Source organism: Poecilia reticulata, chromosome 11 (assembly GCF_904066995.2).
Source record: "Poecilia reticulata chromosome 11, P_reticulata-male-v2, whole genome shotgun sequence".
NCBI classification, from domain to species: domain Eukaryota; kingdom Metazoa; phylum Chordata; class Actinopteri; order Cyprinodontiformes; family Poeciliidae; genus Poecilia; species Poecilia reticulata.
In genome coordinates this window covers 89848-116699 of record NC_088840.1, presented here as the reverse complement: position 1 = coordinate 116699, position 26852 = coordinate 89848, and the positions used below count along the sequence as shown (strand labels likewise).

General features: G+C 38.2%; 2 protein-coding genes across 2 annotated transcripts; one reads left to right on the top strand and one right to left on the bottom strand.

Moving 5' to 3' along the window:
- The first annotated feature begins 461 nt into the window (after positions 1-461).
- c11h6orf47 (chromosome 11 C6orf47 homolog) lies at positions 462-6586 on the top strand. Its single transcript, XM_008421544.3, has 3 exons — positions 462-765; positions 997-2261; positions 3849-6586. Exon 2 carries the CDS (start codon positions 1385-1387, stop codon positions 2258-2260), a length of 876 nt encoding a protein of 291 aa, XP_008419766.1. The 5' UTR covers positions 462-765; positions 997-1384; the 3' UTR covers position 2261; positions 3849-6586.
- Positions 6587-7851: 1265 nt separating this feature from the next.
- ppp1r11 (protein phosphatase 1, regulatory (inhibitor) subunit 11) lies at positions 7852-25331 on the bottom strand. Its single transcript, XM_008421543.3, has 3 exons — positions 24995-25331; positions 24062-24170; positions 7852-11146 (listed from the first exon to the last, which is right to left on the bottom strand). The coding sequence occupies exons 1-3, from the start codon at positions 25070-25072 to the stop codon at positions 10962-10964; spliced, it is 372 nt and encodes a 123-aa protein (XP_008419765.1). The 5' UTR covers positions 25073-25331; the 3' UTR covers positions 7852-10961.
- Between the last annotated feature and the right edge of the window lie 1521 nt (positions 25332-26852).

Sequence of the window (26852 nt, the reverse complement as noted above, 5' to 3'; positions counted from 1 at the left end):
GCTTAACCTCCTGAGCCTGGTTTGGTCTTTGAAACGGATACAGCCAGAATGAACTATGTTTCTAATCCTGGATTTCTGAATCCTACTTTTGTTAAACAACCTTTCAGGAAGCAAGCAACAAAAATGAAAGACATTTTTAAAATCAGGTTGACTTAAATATATCTGAGTTGTTAATGGTTTGTTATCCCTGAAGCAACACAATTGTTTTTCAGTGTATGTTGATTGTATGTCAAATAAACACTATTTAAATGTCCACATCACCTTTAATCATCAATGTCTACAATAACAAAAAAAATTCAAATTGAGATTAACATTTAATTTCCCTTTGGGATTAATACGGTATTTTTTACTTTGAACTATTCATATTTTTATAAACAAGACGGCTGTCCTGCGTTTTTAAGCTCCTGCAGGGTTAACCACGATATTTCAGTCTAGGACGTTGAGTTAACAGCGACTTCAACTCAACCTTTGACATTAATTGTAATCTGCATTTGGGGTTAAAGGTTTGTATCTAGTGGATTTCATGCCACACGGTCTTCCGGTGACTTTTATTTTGAAGGTTAATCTGTTGCGTCGCCTTCCGTAAGGCAGCAGACCTGTAGTTGGAGATGCGGGGCATCAGTCTTCTTCAGGTTGACTATTTAGTTTCTCTTCGACTTCAGGCACTTTAAAACTACGCGGCCCATATGTGAAGAATGTAGCAGCCATCTGAGGCAAAGCGTACAAGGGCAGCAGCAGATGTGATAAGCTAACCTGGCCGAAAAGGTAAAGATTTGGCACTTTATTAACATATTAGCTACACTTAAAGAACATAAAACCCTGAGGGCAAAAGGTATAAGAGGAAATTTGATGTAGCTTCAACATTTCTGGCTAAAACTTTCTTGCTAGTTGGCAATTATTAAGTCTTACGCCGCTAGCTTGGTAGCTCTGATGTTGACGTGGTACTAGACAACAAAACTATTAAAACTACAAATATTTCCTGTGTTTTTTTTCCAGGTGTGAGATTCGGAGTAATGCCTTTCGGAATACCGGGAGTCCAGGAAGTTCGTCTCGAAACCCCAAAATTGAACAGTAGCTGGGAATAAGCTTAGCTGGGTGTCATACTGACTTACTGAAAACAACCTGGAGTGTTATAAACATAGCAAAATGCTATGTTTATAACTGATGGCTTTGTATAGGAGAGATTCTGCTTCTCAAGGGCAGATTTAGCGATGTACGGAGGCCAAGTCGCCTCTTGAATTGCTGAACGGGTCCAACACGTCCGGGTGTGTCTGGCCCGGGAACGTTCTTTTTGCCTTGGCTTGAATCTTGGACTATTGGCATTAGAGAAACTGCAGAGGACGATTATCTCTCCAATTCGTTTTGGTTAAACTTTTAATAAGTAATGTCTTCTATAGTGGGAAGAGTGTGGGGGTGGGTGCGCTTCTGGGGCAGTTGTACCTCACAAAATACCCCAACGTTGTGTCAAAAGCAGCATGCTAAAGGTAACTGGGGATCTTGGATGTGGGGAGGGTGGAGAAAAGGAAGTGACCAGAGTGCTCTAGGAGAGGAGTACTGGGAGGCACAGGAGAAATTGCAACCCATGGAAATAGAAGATCTTGGCTCAGGAAAACCAGAGACGGAGCTACAGGTGTCCAGGTGGTGGAGCAAATATCTCCCCACATCATATCTGTGGTCAAGAAAAGTTGCTAAAAGCAGCCTGAGACAAAGGAAAGGTGACAGTCGAAGGGGAGATCAAGGTGATGTTGACGGGGACTTTTCTGATTATGGAACTCCTCCCCCATCTCCCACTCCTTCTCAGCTGACCTCTCCATTCAGATTTTTCACAGATAGCTGGAATTTGGAGATTATACCAGAACACTATGAGATTTGCTTCAACTTCCTTCGGCATTTGTTTGACCTATTTGTAGTTGCCTTCCTGTGGACTGTGTCCCCTCCTGCCAAACTGATCCTGGAGGTGTTTGGTGTCCAGGGAGCTCTGAGGCTGTGGTTTCATGGCATGGCCATGTTTTTTGTCTCAACAGCTGGAATGGCAGGATTGCTGTGGTTGATTCAGGAGTATCTCCCTCAGTTTGCTTTGATCTATGGCATCATACAAGCATTGGTGATCTCTGTCAGTGTACGACAAAGTGTAATTCTTGGAGTGGAAGAAGACAAAGAAAATATCCAGGAGGTGAAAGAGACTGGTGAAAAGAAAGACACAACAGACAATGGAGATAAGCTTTTTTCTAAGGATCTGCTGAAGACGAGCTTAGCCTAAGGTGAGCTTCTTTTGAAATGTTCAAATTCTGCCTAACAATAAATGTTACCTAACCGTCTATTTTTAATGCACAGAGTAAAACCGAAGCAGTACAATGCTATAATTTCTTTCTCATGTGAAGTAGTGTATATGACACCCTACTGTTTGCAGTGAGACTTACCAGTCAACTTTCAGTCATGACTCATGTGACAAGCAACGTGTGTAGCAGCTAATGTCTGTCTTCATGTCATCAGACACGAACACATGACGGCTGCAGCCAGTGGGCTGAAGGAAATACAGCTTTATTTTGTAGCAATTCAAGAGCTACCAGCTTTTATCGCTTCGCAAAAAAATTCATCAGCACAGAAACTCCAAAGCATATATATATATATACACGTCAGGTCAGCAGTCATCCCCATGATTGTGTAACCTACAGAACTGGACTGAGACAATTTAAAAGTGCTTCCAGGTTATTATCTGTTAGTTTGTGGCACCAGTGGTCTTCAATATTGAATCTTTTCACAATATTCAGATTTTCTTAGACACTAAATTTGAAGTTTTCACAAGCTATCGGTAATAATCATCAACACTAAAAGAAAGAAACATTTGAAGTATATCAGTCTGTATGTAATGAATGAATAAGCAAAATCCACTTTTTGAATGGAATTACTGATTTCAATCATCTTTTTCTTGATATTCTAATTTTATGACCAGCACCTGTGGAGTTGATAAACTGATAGGTTTCTATTAACTGTCGTTTTTTGCATCAGTTGTGCTCAGTGATGGATAAGAAAACAGAAAGAATTATGTCCAACTATTTCTTCCTGACTGTCTTTCACTTCATTGGCTTCACAAATGCTTTTCAGGTTTATCCCACTGCTATGTATTTGAGATGCATCATATCTGCATAACCACTGTGGGCAGGGTCTCCTCATGGTGCTGCCAGATCATTGGATATTTTTTAAAGTATTTAAGTCACAACACAAATTTGTCAGATGTGTGGCCAAACACCTTAAAATGACCTTCACTTAATTACTGTGGAACCGTAACAGGTGGCATTATTGAACTAAATTGAGCAAAAACGTTGAACAGAGTAAAAATCAAGTTTCTTATTCATGTACCACTTTACAAACATCTGTGGAAATGTTGAACATAATTCATATTTATCTCATGCTTCCCTCTATAAAGAGCAATTGACAGTCAGTCTATCAAGAATTTAAAGAGTTGGACATGATAATATCCAATAGAGATATCAGGTTTACAGAAAATGGTCATTTTAGTAGCAGTTGGTCTAAACAACAAAAAACAGCCAAGTATTAAAACAGACGTTTTCTAAACTTCAGATTCTAAAATCCTTAGATTTATATAACATTACAGTCCTTTTAGCTGTAACCATGGTTCTAATTAGAGAAGCTATTTTAAAGCCGGACTCTACAAAGTACTGCTAGTTTAATTTGTAGATTTATTTAATGTACCAAAAGCAACAAACCAGAGAGTTGAAGTCTGTCAGCGGTTTCCTGATTGAAATGCTGAAAAGGTTTTCACTGTTCTGCTGGACTTTACTGCAGACTAATTGTGTTTTCATCCATGAAATGTGTCTTTTCCACAGGTGATGCAGGAGTTCAGCTGCTTCAGCCTTTCTCCAAATGTTTGACTCCACAGACACTGACAGATTGTCTATAGCACTAAATTCATTAGTTATAATCATAGTTCACTTTGATTTAGTTTGGAGAAGTTGTTTCTCTTTGTTTTGCCTTAAATAGAGTCTGTATTCTGCAAACATCTACTCATCACCATGAATGTTTATTATACAACAGTAAATGCTGAGAATGCTGTATGTCAAATACCAGGACTTGGTGCCTGTACTGATATTTACATTTCATTTGTTGTCTTTTACTTTTCTCATTGTATACAGTGGCTCTCAAAAGTCTACTTCCTCTGATGAAAATACCCATTATTGTGATGTGAAAAATATGATCATGGTAAATCATTTAAATATTGTAACATAAAATGTTCTGCACAGTTCAAATGGACAATAAACAAATGTGTTAAAAGGAAAAGTAGAAAAGGTGCAATAGTTGCACATTGAGTTGCAGAAGTGTTTTTGTTCCATCTTTTTCTTCGCACCATTAAATCCTTTGTCCCTCTGCAAATTACGGCTTAAGCTAAAGGTGGAGAATGTTTGAAATGATTCCTCATCGTCTCTACATCACTAAACCCTGCTGATGTAACAGGTTTGTAGACTTTTAAGAGCCACTGTGATGAACCAGCTGTAAGATTTTAAATTGAAACAAATTAACAGGAAAAGTTCATACGACGCACAACATACACTCCAAATTAAAATCATCACCTTACCTCTTATTAGTCTGACTTTCCCTCCCAAGTGACATGCAATTAAGACATTTTAGTGTTGCTAAGCAGAGGATTTACTGAAGGTGAATTTGAGAAGTACTAACTGCATATTTAGTCTCACTACAAGTTGTACTGAAAAATATAATGGTGCATCTAATGTATGTAACTTTCATGAAAAATGTATATTTGTTGAAACTGTCATGACATGGTGACAGTATGTATGAGACGGACAATCTGAAAATATCGAGCTCCTCTGGCTTCTCCAGTGTTTCCAACACCACCAGAGCCTGGAGGAGAGTCTCTGCTGTCAATCACTCATGTACATGCAATACTCTCAGCTACATCTTCTACTCAAGAGCACAGCCTGTCATGAATGCCAAGGCTTGTTAGCATGGCCACCAATGACAGCAGATAAACAGTTTTTCTTTAATGCTAAGTTGTTTCTCCACCATTTGCACATTGAGTTGCGCATACATAAGCATGGTTGACAGTGCTGAGAGACTCCTCTCTGTTTTGTAATGAAAGCAGTGCATTTCTTCAGATGCCAGTAGCAGAACAGGATCAGTTCTTTCACAGGTTATCTGTCTCGTACTGTCACAACATGTACAACTTTTTTTTTTTCCATTTTAACAAAACTTTTTTTTTTTTAAATGAAAGTTACATACTGCAGCTTTACACGTCTGTTTAACAGAAGAGGAACAATCCAGTTAGTCTTGAACATCTTATTTTGTCCTATTATTGGAACTTTAACACTTCAATCTAGATTTATTTCTTGTGATGTATTTTGTTGGACTGTGGTTTCATGTTAAGGTACTTTTGCTGTTGTGAATATCAGACTTTAATTCAGGAATTGAAAACCTGTGAGGCTTTTGGAGCATCCAGTACACACATTCTAAACCATACTATTCATATGACCTAAATATGTCTTTTACTTTCAATTGATTACATATTTGGATTATAATAACAATGTAGATTATGTGGGAATAAGTGATTGGTTCATTGCTTTCCAAGCTACAGAGAAACTGGCTTTACCTGAAATAAATTCTGCTTTCTCAACATTATAAAGGGTGCCTTGAACTTCATTTTTGAATATATTAAAGTATTGGTTCTTCAATGTTTCATTTTCACATGTTCTTTCAAAACAGGCTTTTATTGTTCAATGTAAATGCAATTGTCTTTTTCAGAATTATTTAACTAACAAACAGCACACTAAAGTATTGCTTCTTCATGTTGACTCAAAGGCACCAAAATGGAAATTAATAAAATAATCTGATTTTATTGCATGATTCCACTCTTAGCACTTTAACTTTTTTTTGCCTGAAGATATGGAATTATTTGGAACTATGTTGATGTTTGCAAGACATTGAAGCCTGTCCAGTGAAAGTTACTTATATGTCATTGTTTTCAGGGCCAATAATACACAATAAAGTTGGTAATAAAAACTAGTGTTCAATATTTTCCTGAGCACAAAAGTAATTGGATTAAATTATTGTAATGTATGGTTGCAAACTATTAGCTATACAATGTACCTTGAATTTCTGTTGGACTTGTTTTTATCTAAAAAAAGGCTTGCTTATAGAAAGTGTATTTTTCATGTTCTATAAATATTCCAAAGGTGAATGTAAGTGTTTCTGTGTAAAACTGGAAGGCAAATTTAAAGTAAATCTTTAAATTTGTCTCACAAGATAAGCCTATTGTAGCCTTTTCTCCACCTAAATTTCTCCCAACTGTTTCAGTACATTTAGGACAGACGACATCCAAGGGTCTATCGATTCTAACCTTTTGTTTTGTTTGCTTGTGGTTGTGGAACTTTATTACAGCACCAACGCACCTTGCAGGTGTGGATCACTATAGGAGGACCTCACTACAGGCTGCACTGTGAAGTTACCTGATGGACCTTAGAGAAGTACAATATGTGCTTAATGCTGTTCTGTAATATCTGCATATGAAAGATGTGAATACTTTGTAATTAAAGTCAATCTTTCTTTAGATTTACTTCTTTTCTGTTTTCTGTTATTGAAATTATACACAAAGTGGAAAAAATTTATAGACAATTTTTTTAAAACAAATTCATCGCTTTTAAAGTTGCATACTGCAGAAAAAAACTTCCTCTCCACAATACCTCAGATTTTCCATGTGGTTAGGTCAGGTGAGTTTGCTGGAAAATGAAGAACAGGGATGCCACCACGGTCGTTATACAAGGTACTGGTAACGTTGGCGCCATGTGCAGGTGCCAAATCCTGTTGGAAAATTAAATCTGCATCTTCATAAAGTTGGTCAGCAGCAGGAAGCATGAAGTGTTCTAAAGCTTCCTGGTGGATGGCTGCATTGACCTTGGACCTCAGAAAACAGTGGACCAACACAAGCAGGTGACATGGCACCTTAAACCATCACTGACTGGAAACTAACTGGCCCTCAAACAACGTGGATTCGGCGCCTCTCCTCTTCCTCCAGACTGGAACCTTGATTTTCAAAGGAAATGTACAATTTACTTAAATCAGAGAACATAACGTTGAATCGTTCAGCAGTAGTCCAGTCTCTTGTTCAAGAGTGGCTTGACAAAAGGAATGTGACAGCTGAAACCCATGTCCTGCACATATATACACCTGTGGTTCTTGAAGGACCGACTCCAGCTGCCGTCCACTCTGTGAATCTTCCCCACATTTTTAAATGGGTTTTGTTTCACAATCCTCTCCAGGATGCGGTCATATCCAGATTACTTGTCCATTTTCTTTTCCCTGACTACATCTTTTCCTTCTCTTCACCTCTATGAATGTGCTTGGACACAGAGCTCTGTGAACAGATAGCCATGATAGTCAATGGCACAAAGTCTTTCGGACAACATCAGCAGTCATTCCCACGATAACCTAAAAAACTAGACTGAGACCATTAAAAGGCATTTTTGTGTGTTTTGAAGTAATTAGGTGGCACCAGGTGTCTTCAATACGGCCCCTTTTCAAAATATTCTTACTGAATTAGGAGTTTTCATTTGTTGTCATTTCTAATCATCAACATTAAAATAAACATTTGAAATAAATCAGTGTGTAATGAATAAATATTATATACAAGTTTCCCCTTTTGAATGGAATTACTGACATAAATCAACTTTTTTTCTGACATTCTAATTTTATGACCAGTACCTGTATTTATGAAACCAGGTTATTTTTTATTTTATGTTTATAGAAGCAAGTGCCTCTATAAAGAGTTTTATCTGCTGTATTTTTATCTTAGCAGAAGCTTTGTAACATTGATACTAAAAGTCAGAGGACTGAAACAATTTTATTATGGTTCATCATGTTTCACACCATTTTGGGATAAGTTGAAAATAATGTTTTACCTACGTCATGATACCAGAGGGAACATGTTGATACATACGTTGTAACTTTAATCACAGTTCAAAACTTGATTTCACATTATATCTTCTTCTTTATACTAACAATATATACAGGAAGGTGAGTTACCAGTACAAGAACAATGTATGTACTGAAGTCAGTTTGTAGAGATGGTACAGAAAGTGATAGAAATGAGCCCACATAGCCTCACATATCAAACTGTAAAGAGGAAAATGATTATGAATCATTCTCTGCTGTGACATTTATCACAGCAGAGAAACAAAGAAGCAGTCAGACCTTTCCTTCTGTTCTGAATGCAGAAATCTGAAAGAGATCCACTTGTTCATTGAAGGATCTTTGTTCAAGTCACAATAATAAAACTCAGAAAATCTGTAAAGCACAGCACTAAAAACACATCTCCTATTATCATCATATAGAGGTGCAGAGTATTTCTCTACTGCTTGTTGGTGGTAGAGAAATACTCTGATGGCAGCCGACAAGTTTGTCATTTTAACAGTGAAACAGACACGACAGATACTTCCTGGTCATACATTCTTTATATTGTAAACATCCTCCCAATCGCTGCTCAATTAAAATCCTGTTAAACTGGTGGACACAATGAGTTTTCCTCAGATTTAATCCAAATTCAACATGAATTTAATGATTACTTACTGACAGACCTTAGTTAGAATCTTTCATTGTTTAAATGTATTAGGTTCGACCTCCCTTCAAGTTAGTTTAAAACATTTTTTATATTTGAAAGAGACGAGCCACTAAGTTTAGTGATCTATTATCAACAAACTAAAACATACAAAGAATGGTTACTAGAATGTAAGCAAAAGCAATCAGCTGCTCGTCTCAGTGTTTCCATTCAGCTGCATCTGATGAAATTGAGCCAAAATCACAACTAAAAGCCTGAACTGCATGTCCCCAAGAAGCAGTTGAACTAAAATAATAAGTATTCAATTAAACCCAACTGAAACTGACATGAGCACTGGAGCTCAAATTAAATTCCTTTTGAACTTTATTAGAAATATAATGACCACTAGTTGAGAACTGAAATCAAGACATACATTAAGCACTAGGGTTGAAAAAATGAAAACTGCTCAGAAACTCCCTGGATATTTCTGGTTTGATGCATATCAATTCAGAATTTCACAAATACAAAGCTTATGCCATGTTTAATAAAAACTGATTTACATAAAAAATAAAACACCAACATAAAAACTTATGTGTGCATTTGGTAGCTCTGTAAGCAGGTTATATGGCAGCAAGTAAAACTGAATTAACAGTAGCTTTTATTAGTTTATCACAGGAATATACGCTTACATACCATACAAAAAGAAAAAAGATATTTTCAATCATTTTTCTCTCCCAAAAACAATTATATTTATTATTGCAAAACTAAAAAAATAGATTGTCATCAGTTATGGGAAGGCCAGTGGTCCAGTCTGATTAAGTCCAACTTACCAACATAATTTTGATTTTCTGAAAGTTCTTCAGTTGCAGTTCAAAATTGAAGCTTGCAATAACTTGCTTGATGCCAATGGAAGTGTGTGTTTTTTCAGTGCAGCGGTTGGATGGGAATAAAAAGCAACCTTTATCTGAGTCAGAAGGTATTTTCCCCTCAGGTCTTGCTGCTATGACAAATGTCCCAAATTTTTTTGATTTTAATAAGAAATGAATCAAGTAAATATTGTTCAACTAGATCCGGCCTTGATTTGAGAGAACTGCAGGCGGTTTGGACCAGGGGCAAGAAAACAAGCCAACTTTGCTCATTGTCATCTTATGAACTTAAATGAACTGAAGATATAAAATAACTGTATGTGTAGGTAAATATAAAGTGCTTTCTAAAACAAACCCAAAAATAAATGATGAAAAACTGACTTTTAATTATGTTTAATATGCTTTTATGTTAGGTGGAGACACAGAAGCTGTCATTGCTTTGAGTAAGAGAAACGGTAAATACTGCTCACAATATTATAGGTCTGTGTGTGTCCAGTCTGTTCAATTTCCCGTACTTGTGGAAAGATGGTAAAGCAAATCCACATCAAAATATAATGGACTGCATGTATTAACCCAAGAAAAAACAGTATAAACTGAGACCAGCAAATAAATAGAATTCCAATGCTGTCAGTAGTGTGTAATGGGACCATGCATCTCACACCAGGGTCTGTTTCAGACACCTTACAGTCAGAAAGTCCCATGAGCTGCTGGAGATATGCAGCATGGCTCAATGTTGTGCTGAAATGACAAAGTGAGTTTTTTCATTTGCATGGATCTTATTATAATAACTTTCCAGAAGTGTTAAAAATTGTTGCTAAATCTCTGAAAAAAACAACATTTTTGCACACAACTGCAGTTTTATCACAGTTTAATCCGTTAAAAGTGAAGGACTAATGTGCTGAACAGCAATTGAACGTTCTGTTTTCTAACATATTACAGTCAGAACAACTGCTTTACATAAAAGTTTGCCAGAATAACAAGTTTTCATCTCATTATCTCAATTTATATGCACACAGCCAACAACATTTGAGGCTAATGTATGTTTAAAAGCAGTGGATTGAGAATCTAACAAGAAAAAGGAATGGAAAGAGAAAAAACATTCTATCAGTATATCCATGCAATGAAAATGCAGCAGCCACAGTTTTGGATCTGTGCCTTTTGTTCCTGCTGACACTGGTTTAAACTGAGCAAGTCTCAGGAATCTTGTCTTAGAGAGTGAAATCATGCAGAAACACAAACAATCCATTATAGAACATTTAATGACTCTAAGCTACTTATCAAATGAGCTGCTCATTTGATAAGTAGCTCATCTCAAACTACTGAGCTGCTGAGGGAAAGATGGTTTAATAGTAACGCCCCACTCAAGATGCTCTCTGCTTTTGAGCAGAGCAGCAGTAAAGAGGTTGAAGCTGTGCTCCAGCAGCTGGAACTTTCTGACTTCAGGTTTGTCTGTAGCTCTGTGAGGAAACTAAACTAAAACAACAGAGCAGTTTGTAAGATGGAACCATCCCAAACACACTTTGTGTTGCACGTTAATGGTTGTGTGTCCCTCCAGAGCCTGGAGGTGCTCTGGTTCCTTCATCAGGCCTCTGTCCGTGTCCTTTCCTGCCATGGCCCAGGATGCAGTTAGCACTTCCACACCCTTCGTCGTCATCATCTCCCTCACTTTCAGAGGATGATTCTCCAAACTGTCTGGGCTTTTCATAAATACAGCAGCCTGGAACACAACATGCAGCTGGATCAGGATGGATATAAAAAACAACAATACCACATTTTACAGCCAAGATGTGCTCATATAAATACTCAATTTGTGACAAATTTAGCATCACTACAACATAAATACCCCCCACCTTCTCCAAAAAAACCCCTCAAAAGTTGACAATTAGATTTTTTGGGACAACATTCACTGTGGTATTGTTCTGATAAGTTTCTGCAACATCACATGATTTATTTCCATCCAGTGTTGCATTCATCTTTCACCATGGTCTTATATTGGTGATGGAAGAGTCTGACCACAATATAAAGCCTTCTCCAGCACATCCCAGAGATTCTCACTGGGTTAAGGTGTGAACTCTGACATGTCCTGCTCCTTGAACTGCTGCCTTCCTGGAATATGCTCATGACATCAGGGAAGAGAAAAGCCACTGATGGAACAACCCGGGCATTCCTGATGTCCAGGTAGTCAGCCAACCTCACAATGTTGCTGAAGCTGAACCTGACCAAGTGCAGTGACTCCAGAGCCCAGTGCTGCCTTCACAGGCTGCTACAGTAGACACTAGGGATGATGGATCATCACTTCATCTGCCTCTCTTCTTACCCTGATGTACCAGTGATTCTAGAAGAGGGTCAATCTGAACTCAGACCACATGACTTTCCTTCAATCTTTATGATTCCTTGCAAATTGAAGCCTTTTTCTCCACTATGCTCATCGATTAGCAGTTTTCTTATGGCTACACATGTTTAGATGATATCCTGGTTCTCCACACTCACACATTAAACCTGTTCAACCCGACGGACCCACCGGTGGGTCCAGCTGCTACGTGACCTGGACTCGCTCTGTAAACAAAGGCTCCACGTGCCTTTAACATTTTTTTTTAATTATCCGCTAAAAGAGGCTTTAATCTTTCAAAAACTATTCCGCATAAAGGTTTTGCCCAAAATGTTACGATTTTAGAGCTATTTAAAAACAGCTGATGAGATTTAAAGGTCCTCGGGCGATGACGCAACTGCCCGGAAAACACCCGATCAGCTGATCATCACGGCCATTTTGTGGCTTCACGAGACAGTGGAAAGACTCTCAGAGTATGGCACAAGATGTCGGCTATGCAAAATCATGACGTATTTTCCAGAACCCGATCTAAATGTATGCGTAATTCGTGCGCTCTCCATGCATAAGCAGGTGTTGTATACGGGAGTCTGAGCACGTGGAGTTATCTCGGTTCCGTGAGTTCAGTTTTGATTTATTTATGATAAATCGATCATAGCAGCAGAAACTGGACGATTTAGAGGCTTTTGAAGGCTTTTGAACAACAACGGTTTTTCGATTTGCTACAAGTGGAGCTAAATCTTGGAAAAATTATCTCAATGGCGCGGAGGAAAATGTCCGATTTGGAGGCGCTGGAAGAACTATTTCGGAGCGATGTTGAGCTGGAAGACGCTTCTGATAGCTGGTGGGATTCGGACGAGGAGGAAGAGGAAGAGCAGGACACAGCTGACAGACTTGATCTCGGTGTTGTGTAAGTTTTCCGCCGCAATTTCACACAAAATATTTGATGTTTTGGTTCTATTTATTTATTTATTTCTGTGATTATATGCTTGTAATAATGGCAGGAAGTAAAACCATGTGGTTATTTGTTTATGTTTTACTAAAATATGTTTTATTTTACTAGTAAGGATTTCATGTTTACTTTGGTTCATTACTTTGTAATAAACCTCTAATTCTTCAAATACTTTATTTTTATTTGTAGTCAAGTGGAAGCCGAGCCATCAAGCTCAGGTGGAGCTGAACCTCCCCCCACCTCTGGCAATAAGAGAAAAACACCACTGTACTGTCCCAAATGCAACGTTGCCCTGTGTCTTCAGCCAGACAGGAATTGCTTTGAGGACTACCACAAAAACGTGTAGTTTGTGGTCTTTTTTTGATTTTTGAACTTGTTTTTTTTTTTTCTTTTTTTGGTGGTGATGGTGGTGGTGGATTTTCAAAATTGTTTATTTGTTCTTTTAAATTACTTCCAAAAGTATTTTTGACTGTTTTATCTTGTTTCAATAAAAGTTTTCTATTTGGAGTCAAAGAAAGAGCTTTCAGTTCATCATTATTATACATATTACACTGTGCACAATGGTACATTTTGCATATAAATGGGGTAAATGTCATGACCAATGGTTTCATTATATGTAGAAAGTGTCATTAGATGGTAATAAGCTATTAAATTTTAACAAACCCCCAGTATTGATGTAAAAAACACATTTGGCACAGTTTGGTGACACTTTTGGATAAATGTGCCAAAATGGCCTCTCCGCCTAAGAAATTTATCACTAATACCATTCTAAAGTAAATATGATTCATCTGATTGAGTCCAAATTTGGTATACTTTTACACAACATTTAGATTTAAAAGTCTGTACTACTTTTTTGTGCTATAAATAATATTTTGGTAGTGTTTTGCAATGTTTATTTCAAAGAAAATTTTGGCGAGGTTCAAAAAAATGCAAAATATTTTGTATTTTATCCCTAATATTTCAGGCAGGGTAAAAGCTACAATGGTGCTGACACCAGAAAACCATTCTATGACATCTTACCTTTACAGAGGTACCAAAAGTTTCTTATTAAATCTAATAGCTGTGAGGCTATAACTGATTTACTTTTGTGTGTTTTTGTCAGGCTGAAATTTATTTATACCCCTTAGTCAGTCAGAAGGCCAGCAGCTTCTACAAGCTTTATGCTGTCATCGCCCACAATCTGTATGTGTTCAGCGAATCAAATGCCAACATCTTCTTCTGACTAATCACTGAAATGACACTAGTGCACCCAGTAAAAGCTCCTGTTCTTAACATGGTAAGTTCTTAACTTTAAATAAACTTTTTAAACCATAGCGATTTTGGATTTTTTATTTCTTGCTGAGACAGAATTATTCAGAATTATTGTCATTTTAATGAAATATGTTCTTCAAATTCCTGTTTTTGCCACATTATTACTACCGGGTTGTGGTGGAGATCCTGTTCTGGGGCCTCATGCATAAAAGAGTGCGTAGTTTTCATACTAAAACTTGGCGAACGGAAAAATTTAGAAAAGTGCGGTGCACAAATAAAAATTGGATGCATAAAGCCGTGCGCACGCAACTTTCATTTGTCCTAATTTGCGGGAAATAGAGAGCAGCTGCTGGTCCACCCTGTCGCCACCCACAAATACATATGTAAATTAGTATAAGTATCTGGAAGTCTGACACCACCTGAAGCAATAACCCTGGCAACATCCTTGTTTGAAGCAGTTCAAGTATTTATAATAGTTTAAAAAGGGGGACCGGAGGGTGTGCTCCAATTACAGGGGGGTCACACTCTTAAGCCTCCCTGGTAAGGTCTATTCAGGGGTCCTGGAGAGGAGGGTCCGTCGGATAGTCGAACCTCGGATTCAGGAAGAGCAGTGTGGTTTTCGTCCTGGTCGTGGAACACTGGACCAGCTCTACACCCTCAGCAGGGTCCTGGAGGGTGCATGGGAGTTCGCCCAACCAGTCTACATGTGTTTTGTGGACTTGGAGAAGGCGTTCGACCGTGTCCCTCGGGGAGCCCTGTGGGGGGTACTCCGGGAGTATGGGGTACCGGGCCCTTTGATACGGGCTGTCAGGTCCCTGTATGACCGGTGTCAGAGTCTGGTCAGCATTGCCGGCAGTAAGTCGGGCTCGTTTCCGGTGAGAGTTGGACTCCGCCAAGGCTGCCCTTTGTCACCGATTCTGTTCATTACTTTTATGGACAGAATTTCTAGGCGCAGCCGAGGTGTTGAGGGGATCCGTTTTGGTGGCCTTAGGATCGCATCTCTGCTTTTTGCGGATGATGTGGTCCTGTTGGCTTCATCGGAACGTGATCTGCAGCTCTCACTGGAGCGGTTCGCAGCCGAGTGTGAAGCGGCCGGGATGAGGCTCAGTGCCTCCAAATCCGAGGCCATGGTCTTGAGCCGGAAAAGGGTAGAGTGCCTTCTCCGGGTCAGGGGGGTCGTCCTGCCTCAAGTGGAGGAGTTTAAGTATCTGGGGATCTTGTTCACGAATGAGGGAAGAAGGGAACGGGAGATCGACAGGCGGATTGGGGCAGCGTCTACTGTGAAGCGGGCGCTGTACCGGTCCGTCGTGGTGAAGAGAGAGCTGAGCCAAAAAGCGAAGCTCTCGATTTACCGGTCGATCTACGTTCCCACCCTCATCTATGGTCATGAGCTTTGGGTCATGACTGAAAGAACGAGATCACGGGTACAAGCGGCCGAAATGAGTTTCCTCCGCAGGGTGGCTGGGCTCTCCCTTAGAGATAGGGTGAGAAGCTCGGTCATCCGGGAGGGACTCAGAGTAGAGCCGCTGCTCCTCCACGTCGAGAGGAGCCAGTTGAGGCTCGGGCATCTGGTAAGGATGCCTCTTGGACGCCTCCCTGGTGAGGTGTTCCGGGCACGTCCCACCGGGAGGAGGCCTCGGGGAAGACCCAGGACACGCTGGAGGGATTACGTCTCTCGGCTGGCCTGGGAACGCCTTGGGATTCCCCCGGAGGAGCTGGAAGAAGTGGCTGGGGAGAGGGAAGTCTGGGCCTCCCTTCTGAAGCTGCTGCCCCCGCGACCCGACCCCGGATAAGCGGAAGAAAATGGATGGATGGATTTTTATTATTATTAGAAGTCCCCTACTGACACATAATGACATGTACTAAAAACTTTTTTTTTTTGTACAACATAATAAGCCTTCCGGTCACCTTGTAACCTCTGACCTTTTGCCCGTGACGCACGGCGCAAAATTGCCTCTCACACAGTCAGATAAGGCGGCTACCTGGAGCGCAACTTGGTGAACGTTCCAGATTACAGAACAGTTTTTGGTGAATTACAAAAAATAAAACTTTTTTGGTGAATAAAGTGGTGAATAAAGTCTACACCACTTTATTCACCAAAAACGTATTTTTTTTTTGTGCTTTTTTTTTTTATTTGTCAGATGACGGAAAACGTTGAAGTATCGTTTCTGCTTCAGCACGGAGTCGTGGTTTAAGCAGAGAAGTAATGAAATACAACAGACACTGACTCGATCTGCAGCTGTTCACTGCCAAGTCTCCCCCACTGGAGGTCCGAATTTTTGGAAAAAACTCAACCCAGACTTTAAGTTTAGGGTCTGGTCCGCAGAGTATAAAGTTAAAAAAATTTTCCCCAATTATTTAATTAAAAAAAAAAAAAAACTAAACAAAAAAAACCTCAATTAAGTAAAATAAAATTGTAATCTAAACTTTTGGAATTGTAATTTCTTTTTTAGAAACAAAACATTTTGTTTAAAAAAACTTTTTTTATTGAATAACTTAACTCATTTTTGTCTCGTGAACTTAAAAAGTTATTTGCCAAACAAACTTTTATTTGCACACATTAGAAATCTTTTGTTGTAATTTTAGGCCCCGCCCACAACGTCATGTGAGAATCACAAGCAAAACTTTGAGTCACAAACAAAAACTTAGAATACAAGAAAATATTTCCAACATGCGCAAATAAGTTTGTTTTGCAAATAATATTTCATGAGTCAAAAATGTGCGATTTTAATTAAAAAAAAAGTTTTTTAAGCAAAACTCAGTAGGCTTTACACATGGTGACATGCATTAACAATTCAAAGTTTGCTTTTGTTTTTTTCTTTTTTCTGCAGTTCCACGTTAAAGTTTGTTGCAGCTCTGCTTTCCTGAATGGACCATCTTCATCTCCACTGCAAGTGCAGCAAACAGGCAGCTCTGTTTTATAGATTACAGTCACTAAATGGTTGCATATTGTGCCCTTGTTTATATTTTAATAGTGTAATTCTGTAAAGACAAAATATGTCTGGTGGGGAGCAGGATCAACATTCAACAGCTGAGTTAATAAGTTACATTTTAGACAACTAAAAACTGGTGTTAAATCTATTTATTTATGTATTAATAAACTTCTTGCAAACATCAATAAGCCAGAGTATCTGGTTGGAAATAATTTTGAATGCTCATTAAGTGAGAAGATGGACTCATGTGCCTAAAACTATACATTCATGACAGGTGTTATGTCATGTTTGACAGTGTCGTGTCAGTCTTATTCACATCCCTTCAAATAAAGTGTCACCAAAGGTGCTTTAAGGGAACATATTGTCACCTCACAAAATAAAAATACATTTTAGAGAGAAAAAAAAATCCTAATTAAAAAAATAAAGAGATCGTGCAAATGCTTGTTTGAACAGTAGCGCGTTCAGTCAGTATTTAAAGAGACAGCGTGTCAGAGAGTCATTTGAGTGGCAATGTGGACATTTATTCTAAACAGCAGAATCATGTGCATGAGTTGTACATTTACAGAATAGAGATGCTTTATGTCCATGAGGTGCATTCACAAAGCAGGCGGATGGACTGAAGGATGACTGCAGCTGGACTGGTACCGGTTCCACACGGCTTCTTCTTTAAGTTTTGCTCAGACTGATCATCCTGAAGCTCTGAGCAAAACCCATAGAAGGAGCCGTGCGGCAACGCTCATGAACCATCATCATCATTTCCCTGCAGATCAATATGACCTAAAGCGCTCCACAATTACGCGGCACACCTTTGCGCAGCTACTTGTATACGTGTGATTGCATACACACCTTGGTCACCTTCAAAATAATCAAACCTGTTTATTATTTTTAATCACCAGGTTTGGGTTAATCTGCTGATCCAACCCTGTTTTCTTCTTTTAGTGAGAATGAAATTACCCCATAGATGCATTTCATGCGCTTCGGCGCACAGACCATTGCGTTACATCTTTATGAGACAAAAACTGAGGAAAATTACCATTTACATTCGAGCGAGGTTTTCACATACTTTTATTTTTATTTTCTTTATTTTGTGTTAGCTTACTATCTGAGGATAAATACAGTTCAGCTTTTACGTTTAAACAATAAAATATTAAAATCATGAAAAACATCTAGTTTGATGCTTCTTGGTCTAAATAACACTGAATGTAATCAGATTTCAGTGTATTTAGGTGAGTTTTGACGCTTTGTAGTTTGATATTGTTCACAGAAAAAGTTTGTGTGGCTGCTGCACATTTTCGCGCCAGCGAAAAAGTGTGTGTATATTTTGACGCAAAGTAAATTTGTATACATGCCGACTTGTGTGTAGGCCTGTCGTGATAAACGATATATCAATGGACCTCATTTTAATTATCGGCTTTATTGTCTCTTCCTGCCTTTTATTCTTTCTGTTGCCGACACTGAATGAAAAAAGGCTCAACTCCGGTGCTCTCCACTGACCTTCCCTTCCTCATTTCCTTAATGTAATGTCCAGCGCACACGACACGAGTTGTCAGCCAATTGTCGGCCCATTTTCAAAACCTGAGAGACACATTAGCCGACAGAAATCCTAGGCATAACGATTCGTTCGGGTTCGATCGTCCAGCCACATGGGCACAAAATAATGGCTACAAGTCCAGTTAACTAATTTGAAAATCAGGCATTAATCAATGCTTTACTAGAATCTATCTGTGATGCATGTGGCTGAAAATCATAATCTATTTGTCACGTTAACGTAGGACAGCTGAAAAGTTACCAGGTTTATCAACTGTGGTAGCAATTTGGCTCCAACTCATCCCCTTGTCATTTCTATATTCTTTGCACAAAATGTTAAATATATATTAATGTTGTTTCCACATATCATCTCTGATGTCCGCTGGATTTCGGGTCGCGCCGTGTCAGCTGTTTGGGATTCCCCTCCGTAATTTCCCCTCAGAAAGCAGGAGGAGAATCCGGCTTTCTGATTGGCTACCTGTCACATTCAGCGTTAAGCTCCCAGTCGTGGGAAAACCCCTGATTTAGATCGGAGCGGCCACGACGATCTACTGTAACACACCACACCGCAGGATGATCGGTTACGAAATCATCAGTGACAATCTTACGAAATCACCCTCGACAATCTTAGATCGGCCAACGTTCTAAGATTGTTGTAAGGGGAAAATAGGGGCAAAAAAATCGTGTAGTGTGAAATATTCCATTAGGTAGTCAGATGTGCCCATCTTCTCTATTTAAATCTGGTGATTACTGAAGGCCAATATAGTATACAGACTTTATAATCTGCACTCTTTTGGTTGAATGCAGTATTTATTTCCACTTTGGCTTTATGTTTAGTTTTTATTCAAGTTTTTTGTTAATGGAGACTGAGAATCCATTTTATTTGTGTCTTTGGTTGTTTTGTTTATTTAGTTTCTTAGTTCCAGTGTAATGTGTTCTTTTGAAAATAAAGTGCATCCATCTATGGCAGGAAATTGAATGCATTATTAGTCATTTCCATTAAATCAGTGTCAAAAGGTCTTGAAACAATATTATCATTTATCGCAATAATTTTTTTCAACAATCGCTCAGCAAAATTGGTTATCGTGACAGGCCTACTTGTGCATAAAATATGTGCACATTTTTTGTGCGCACGCACGCTTTATGCATGAGACCCCTGGCCTTTAAGCATAAATACATCTGCAACCTGGTGGACTATGACTAATTTACTTTTGAATGTCATAAAAGTAGATTTGCAAAATTTGACATAATGCATTCCAAGTTGTTGATGCCCTGGTCCAGCCAGGCGTCTTCTTTCTTAGTTTGAGGATGTTAAATGGTTTAATTGTAATTTACTAAATGAAAGAACAGTTTAATTGTAGGCGATTTTATCGTCCACATTAATGACGTCACTTGGAATGTAGCTCCACTGTTCATAACCATCACATTTGAGCAACATGTTTCTGGTGTCCCTCACTGGATATGTTTTTTTTCTTTAGGACTAAACATCTACTTACATGTTCAGTATATTTATATAGGAGCCATTCACAAAACATTTAAATATGTATTGAAAAACTACATTTTTATGTTGTGTCGAATTTAATTAAGTCAGAAAGACAGATTATTTCTCACTCAGCAAGTGATTTGTTTTGCATCAGTTGGCAGAAACTTAGTTCACAGCTATAATTCAAAGTCCTTCATTTTCTCCATGTTAGATTTAGTGGTGCCTGTTCAGCAGAACTAGGCTCATTGGAAGAGTAACTATCCTTAGATGAATGTCAAAATTTAGAAGGTTTCATTTTAACAAATCTAGAACATCTTTGAGGGAGATGACATAAAAAACCCTCCAGCATGGCTTCCTATTCAAACCTTACATCCTCAAACAAAATCAACTCAGATGTGTTGCTTAATACCATAAATCACTGGTTCCCAAACTACAGCCCGCGGGCCGGATCCGGCCCGCCTCCACATTTGGTCTGGGCCCCTGAACAATACCAGAGAGCATTTAGATTTTTTTTTCATGTACCGTATTTTCCGGCTATAAGTCGCTACTTTTTTTTCCTAAGCTTGTGAACCATGTGTCTTATATGTGGATTTACCGCTAGTGGTAGTGGTTGAAGCAGGAAACATGTTGCTCTTTAGCAGGAAGTGAATCATTGGAAGTCAAAATTGGAAATAAAAGAAGAAAATGCCCATTAAAATGGATTTAGGTTTTAATAGGGAATTGAAATTTGAGAATGTTGTTGATCAGTTAAATAGCATTGAGGGGAAAAAGAAGATTTTTCGTTTTTTAAATAATACTGGGATCATTATGAGAATTTGAGGTATATATATTAGGATCCAGTAGATGGCAGTAGTGCAACAATAATGGATGCAAGCTGCAGTAGAAATCTAAAGAGAAGCAGGAGAAGAAGAACAAGAAGAGGAGGAAGAAAGCGCCCATTTTCTTTTAGCACATGCTAGCAGCAGACACGAAGGATCAGCACTTTTACTGTTAAAGTCACCGTTCGGAAACTAATCAGTTCAGTTAAATCTAAACTAGGCAACTTTTTCCTTTTCAACCGTAATAAATGATTTTCAATTGACCTGTTATGACTCCAATTTTGTGTGTCCGCCCCCCTCTGCTGCGTGCTGCTGCATCGTTGTGGAAAACCTGGAGCGGCAGAGATTTGTGCAGCTTATTTTTTGTAAAAAAAAAATAAAAAAAGTTATGAAAATGTTGTTTACTGGTTTTTTGTTTTTTTTAACTTTTGGGTTGCAGCTTATAGTCCGGTGTGGTTTATAGTGCGGTTAATAGTATTTATTTCATAAATAGTGTTATTTTCTGGATTTTTTTTCTGTGAAGAACCCAGAGAGGGTTATTTGATTGTGCTTTCTGGAAAACAATACATTTTTGCATCTAGGCACAATGTGTGACAAACGTCACACTTTTTCTGTTACAAACTGACTCCGGCCCCCCAACAGAGAAGGGAAAAGTTATGTGACCCTGCCATAAATAAAATAGTTCTTCCTGTAGAGCAGCTCACATGTGTGTCAAAGTTGTAAATGCATCAGTCTGTGGTCCACATGGTCAGTCCTTCCCTGGACAGAAGTTCAAACTGAATGCAGTTTTTCTTTTTTTCCCTGTTCAAATTGTAAACCCGCCACAGTGGAGCAATTGCGTTGCTCCAATTTACACGCCACTTCATAACCGCCAGTGGCGGGTGCTAATTTCCACCCGATTATGATACCAAGCAGAATAATACTGCTACTTAAATTGAAGAAATATTTGTAAATACAATTGATATTGATACAGTCTCTGGTCTTATAAGTGACATCACTAACCATTTGCCTGTTTTTGCAGTTTCTCCACTTTTTTTTACACAACAAAATATATTAATAAACTCATCTGATATATAACATCTGAACATGTTGCTGCAGAGTAAGCAGCACAAAACTGGAGTGAAGTATATATCAATGGAGACATTGATACTGATATTGATAATCATACAAGATTCTCCCCAGTGGGGTGGCGAGGGGTGCTCGCCCATCTCCAGCGGTCAATGAGCGAGAGGAGGGGTCACATTTCTACCTCTTGAGCTTGTAATCTGTTAGTCAAAAGCTAAAACTTATCAGTAATGCCGCTCCATCCTGTTTGATCACTCCCATCACCTGAATGACGTTAATCATGAATGGACCAGACGTTACACGTTACACAGAGAGGCTCGGTGGATGCAGAGGGCATCTATGGACTTATTATGAGTAGGGTATAGTAGGGTATAAAAGAAGAATTGAAATGTCCAGGAAGACAGTGGTACATGTGTATTTAAAATTGGTGGACAAAACTGTAAGTATCTTATATGGCACCTGAAGGCTCATCATACAGATATTTTTCAAAGGCAAGTTACTATTGATGTGCATACAATGCAACCAGACAATTGATTTGTGATAAATTTATTGTACGCTCTGAGGTTCCATATATTGGGGCATATAAGTGCTAACTTCAAGCTAAAGTTTGCTTGGTTGCGCTATAACATTAGTTCTTTTGCTTATATACATGCATTACATTCTGGCTTAACTGGCCCCTTTTTTTAAAGGACAATTTTGTTACAGAGTCTTTAAAAGTGAACTTATTTGCTAATTCTGTTGTTTTGTTTATGTTGGATATTTTAATGTCTTCCCATTGCAATGTTAAATGCTCATTCGAATTAAAAATGTATTGATCTTCAAGAATGTGTTCTTACATTACAATGCCATTATCATTATATTACCTGAAAATTGTCTCAAAATAACAATCTTATCATTTATCACAATAACTTCTGGGACAATGCATCATCCAGCAAAATGTGATATTGTGATAGGTGTAGTCGTCGAGTGTTTTAGAGTGGACAGGTTGATGGACACCATGGATTAGGACAGAAACACTGCAGACACACAGACCTCAGCATCAGAATGACAGTTCTTCCACAATCTTCTCCTGAGACTGTTATGAGGTGATATTGAAATATTGTGTTATTGTTGAAAGCAAAGCCAGGAAAATAAATTTAAAAAAGTAACATCTGTTTTTGTATATTCACACAATAACGTTAAGGTATAACTTGTTTAAAAACTTGATTAATTTTGTGTTAATTCCAGTGAATTCATCAAGAAGTTTTTAAAATTTATATATAATGCTGTTGACTAAATTGACAATAGGATTGGTCAACTACAATTTTATTATTTTGCTAAAACTAGACTAAGACTAAAACAATTCTGATGGCTAAATTATGACTAAACCTAACTTGCATTTTAGTCAAAAGACTAAAAGTAAAACATTTGCTGTCAAAATTAACACTGCTCTCTTTTATTTTATTCTCCTATATCAGAATCAGAATATACTTTATTGATCCCCACTGGGAAATTACTTATTTGTTGTCTATCTACTCCATCCAAAGTGTTATTTTTACGTCTGCAGCTGGTTCAGAATGCAGCTGCAAGACTTTTGACAGGAACTCGGAAGAGGGAGCATGTGACCCCTGTCCTGGCTTCACTTCACTGGCTGCCTGTATATTTTAGGATTCATTTTAAAATTCTTTTGTTTGTTTTTAAATCACTGCATAATCTTGCCCCGGCTTACCTCTCTGAGCTTCTTCACCCCTACGTACCTTATCGATCTCTCAGGTCAGCAGATCAGCTGCTCTTGGAGGTACCAAGATCCAGGAGGAAGCTCAGAGGGGACAGGGCTTTCTGTCATAGGTCCTAAGTTATGGAATGACTTGCCTTTGCAGGTCAGAGAGGCCCCTTCACTGTCCACTTTTAAAGTTCGCCTTAAGACCCATTTATTTTACTTGGCTTTTAACTCCTGCGGGATCTAGTTTTAGAGTGTATGTTTTTGTTTTTAAACTGTAAGAGTTTTTATTTTTTTTATTATGCTGTGTTTTAATGTACAGCACTTTGTATCAGCTGTGGTTGTTTTAAAGTGCTTTATAAATAAAGTTGGTATGGTATGGTATAAGCAAATACAAATTTAATAAGTAATATAAAATTTATTTTAAAAAATATACATAAGTTTGATATGTGTAATTTAAATATTTCCTAGATGTAACAAAAATAAATCTAATATTAAGTATGTACATGGAAATAGACCATCAAATCCTTCATTTCTGCCAAATAACACTTTGTTTCCCATAGGTTATTTAAACTCACACTTAGACGATCGTCTTCCCAGGTGCTCATTGTCAACTGTGTCACTGGACCACTCCACCTTCTTCTCAGTCTTCCTCTTCCTCAGCTTGATTGTCAAGCTGCGTCCTTCCTGTAAACAAGAGAAATAAACTTCCATATTAATCTCCAGTTACTGCAGCACTAATTTTTAAAATCAGGCAACAAATTCAAACTCGAAAAAATATTTTAATCAAAATATTACTTTGATAAGGAATAGTCACTAGTTTTTCAAACCTACATAAGTGTCGATGCAATTTTAAATAGATTAGCAAAAAATACTCTGAAACATTCATTACTTGGTAATATAACACTTCCTTCTAGCTGACTAGATCAATCTGTGCTGTAATGTATCTGTGATCTTAATACACCTGTGTAATCTTATGTTGTGAATCAGACAGTGATATTGAAAATATACTAATAAAGAGCAACAATGAGAAAGAACCTATTTTTATTAGCTGACCAATAGTAAAAGGTCATCTTTCGTTAGGTTAGCAACAACAGTGCTTATAGGCCTCCCTTTACTGGCGGTTCGGCTGAAAGGCGTGTAGACTGAGGTATCGCTAGCTGGATACCGATACCATTGGACAATATTGTATCAGTACCAGAATTTTAGATCATGACCAGGGTAGTCATGAAATCCGTCTGAACACATCCACAGAACCGCATGAGCAACCTGTCCAACTGCTCATGCCCACCAAGTTGCATACTGACCTTAATTTATGGTCACTGGTTTTAACACGCTAAATAATAACGGCAGCATTAGGCTTCGTAAATTAATAAAGAGCGTCGAGTTAATGGCTTCTTTTTTCACGTTCTAACATGAACGCGGGTCTTGTTAGCAGCAATGGGTGGTTAGGTACATTACAAATCAATTACCCAGCAAAACAGCCTTTGGCCCCGTTTTTAAGCATTTACCTGCTGTGGAGGCGGCGGTGTATTTGTCTGAACAGTCTCCGTTATTGTCTCACTGGATGTTCCGGGAACCTCCGCCATCCCTTTAGCTGCTCTGCTAACGCTACCGTTAGCTTATTTTAAGATCCAAACCAACTGGAATCAGGTCTCTGTGAAGTGGAAGTTGAAGGTATGGGGCAAGCTGAGAATGACCCTACTTGGTAAGCTCACAAAATGCCAATTAAACGATTAATATAAACCCGAAGACTGTGATATATTCTACAGATATATGCTTGACACTACACAAGTTGCAAAAAAAGATGAACCTGACTTGAACCGGATGTAGATTTTTCTTCTTCTTCTTGAAATGTATTGGCAAAAAATGTTAGGTGAGTATTACCGCCACCAACCGGTAAGGAGTGTGTACCACATGACAAAGACAAAAACCAACAAAAAAAACTATAATCCTATTATACAACTTAAAATCAAATATATCCTGATATCCTCTGCTTCCTCAATCCTTTTGCAGTAAATCAGCTATGTCAAATTTCATTTTTATATTACTGAGGTTCCTAATTAACTTGTTTGTTTGAATCCTTTATTCCTGCAATGATTAGATTATTTTCACAAACGGAAATGTAAGAAATTCCTCTCATCAACAGAAATTCCTCTCTACCTAAGCAAACCACTGATTAATGTTTTAGCTGTACAATGGTTATCATTTACTTCATTGTTATTGCATTGTCTTTATATTGTTTTCAGGGTGAGTAAATGTTTTATTATGAGGTACCTAGATAATTGTGGGCATCCTTATTCCTGAGAGTGTTTTTTTTTTTTCAAAACTTTAAAAATCAAAGTAAGCACAAACAAATATGGCAATTGCAATAGTACAGATGTAGCAAGTGTCTAAACATGGCTACATAACTGTAGAGGACTAGCAGAGGCAAACTTTGAAATGGGAGCAAAAAAGCAAAACTGATATAAAAAAATAACAAACTACAACAAGGGGATTAATATTTTAGGATTAACATGCATTGCTGCGATATACTGGCAAACTGGTGACCTGTCCAGGATGTACCCCACCTCTTGCCTGTCGACAGCTGGAGATGGGCACCGGCACCTTCCTGATCCCAATGGGATAAGGGTGTAAGAAAATGGATGGATGGATGGATGGATGGATGGATGGATGGATGGATGGATGGATGGATGGATGGATGGATGGATGGATGGATGGATGGATGGATGGATGGATGGATGGATGGATGGATGGATGGATGGATGGATGGATGGATGGATGGATGGATTAACATGCAATGGTGGGCAATTCCATCAATATTTCAGTCAGGTATTCATATGTTTCAATACATTTAAGAGATTTCAAATATAACTGGAATTCAGATAAAAAAAATTTAAAACTAGGGATGATCTTAGCACTCTTTGTTTATGAATAAAGAATTTTGCCAGATAAAATATCAGATTATAACAGAGTTCTATTGTTTTGTTTTTTAATAACACTCCAATAGTTACCATATCTCTAGAAATAGATTCAGAAAGTACCAGTTCCACCTCTCTAAGCAATTCCTAAATATTTTGGTTTGATTGCACTGTTGTGGAAAAAATATTACTAAGCACTGTTCAGGTAGAATCACCCAATCAGGTTTATTTATGAATTGTGCACAACTCAGAGAGCTCGTAGGTCAGTCAATCATGAAGCAGGTCTGGATGAAAAGCTCTCCCAGACAGAGACAACACATGAGTTTTATACCAAGGATAAAGGAATTTAAAACAAATATGTGAGACAGTTTGGTTCTCATTCAGCTGTGGAAACAACTTTCAACCTTGTTCATGTAACCCAAATAGATCTTTTGGTGAGAGTTCACAA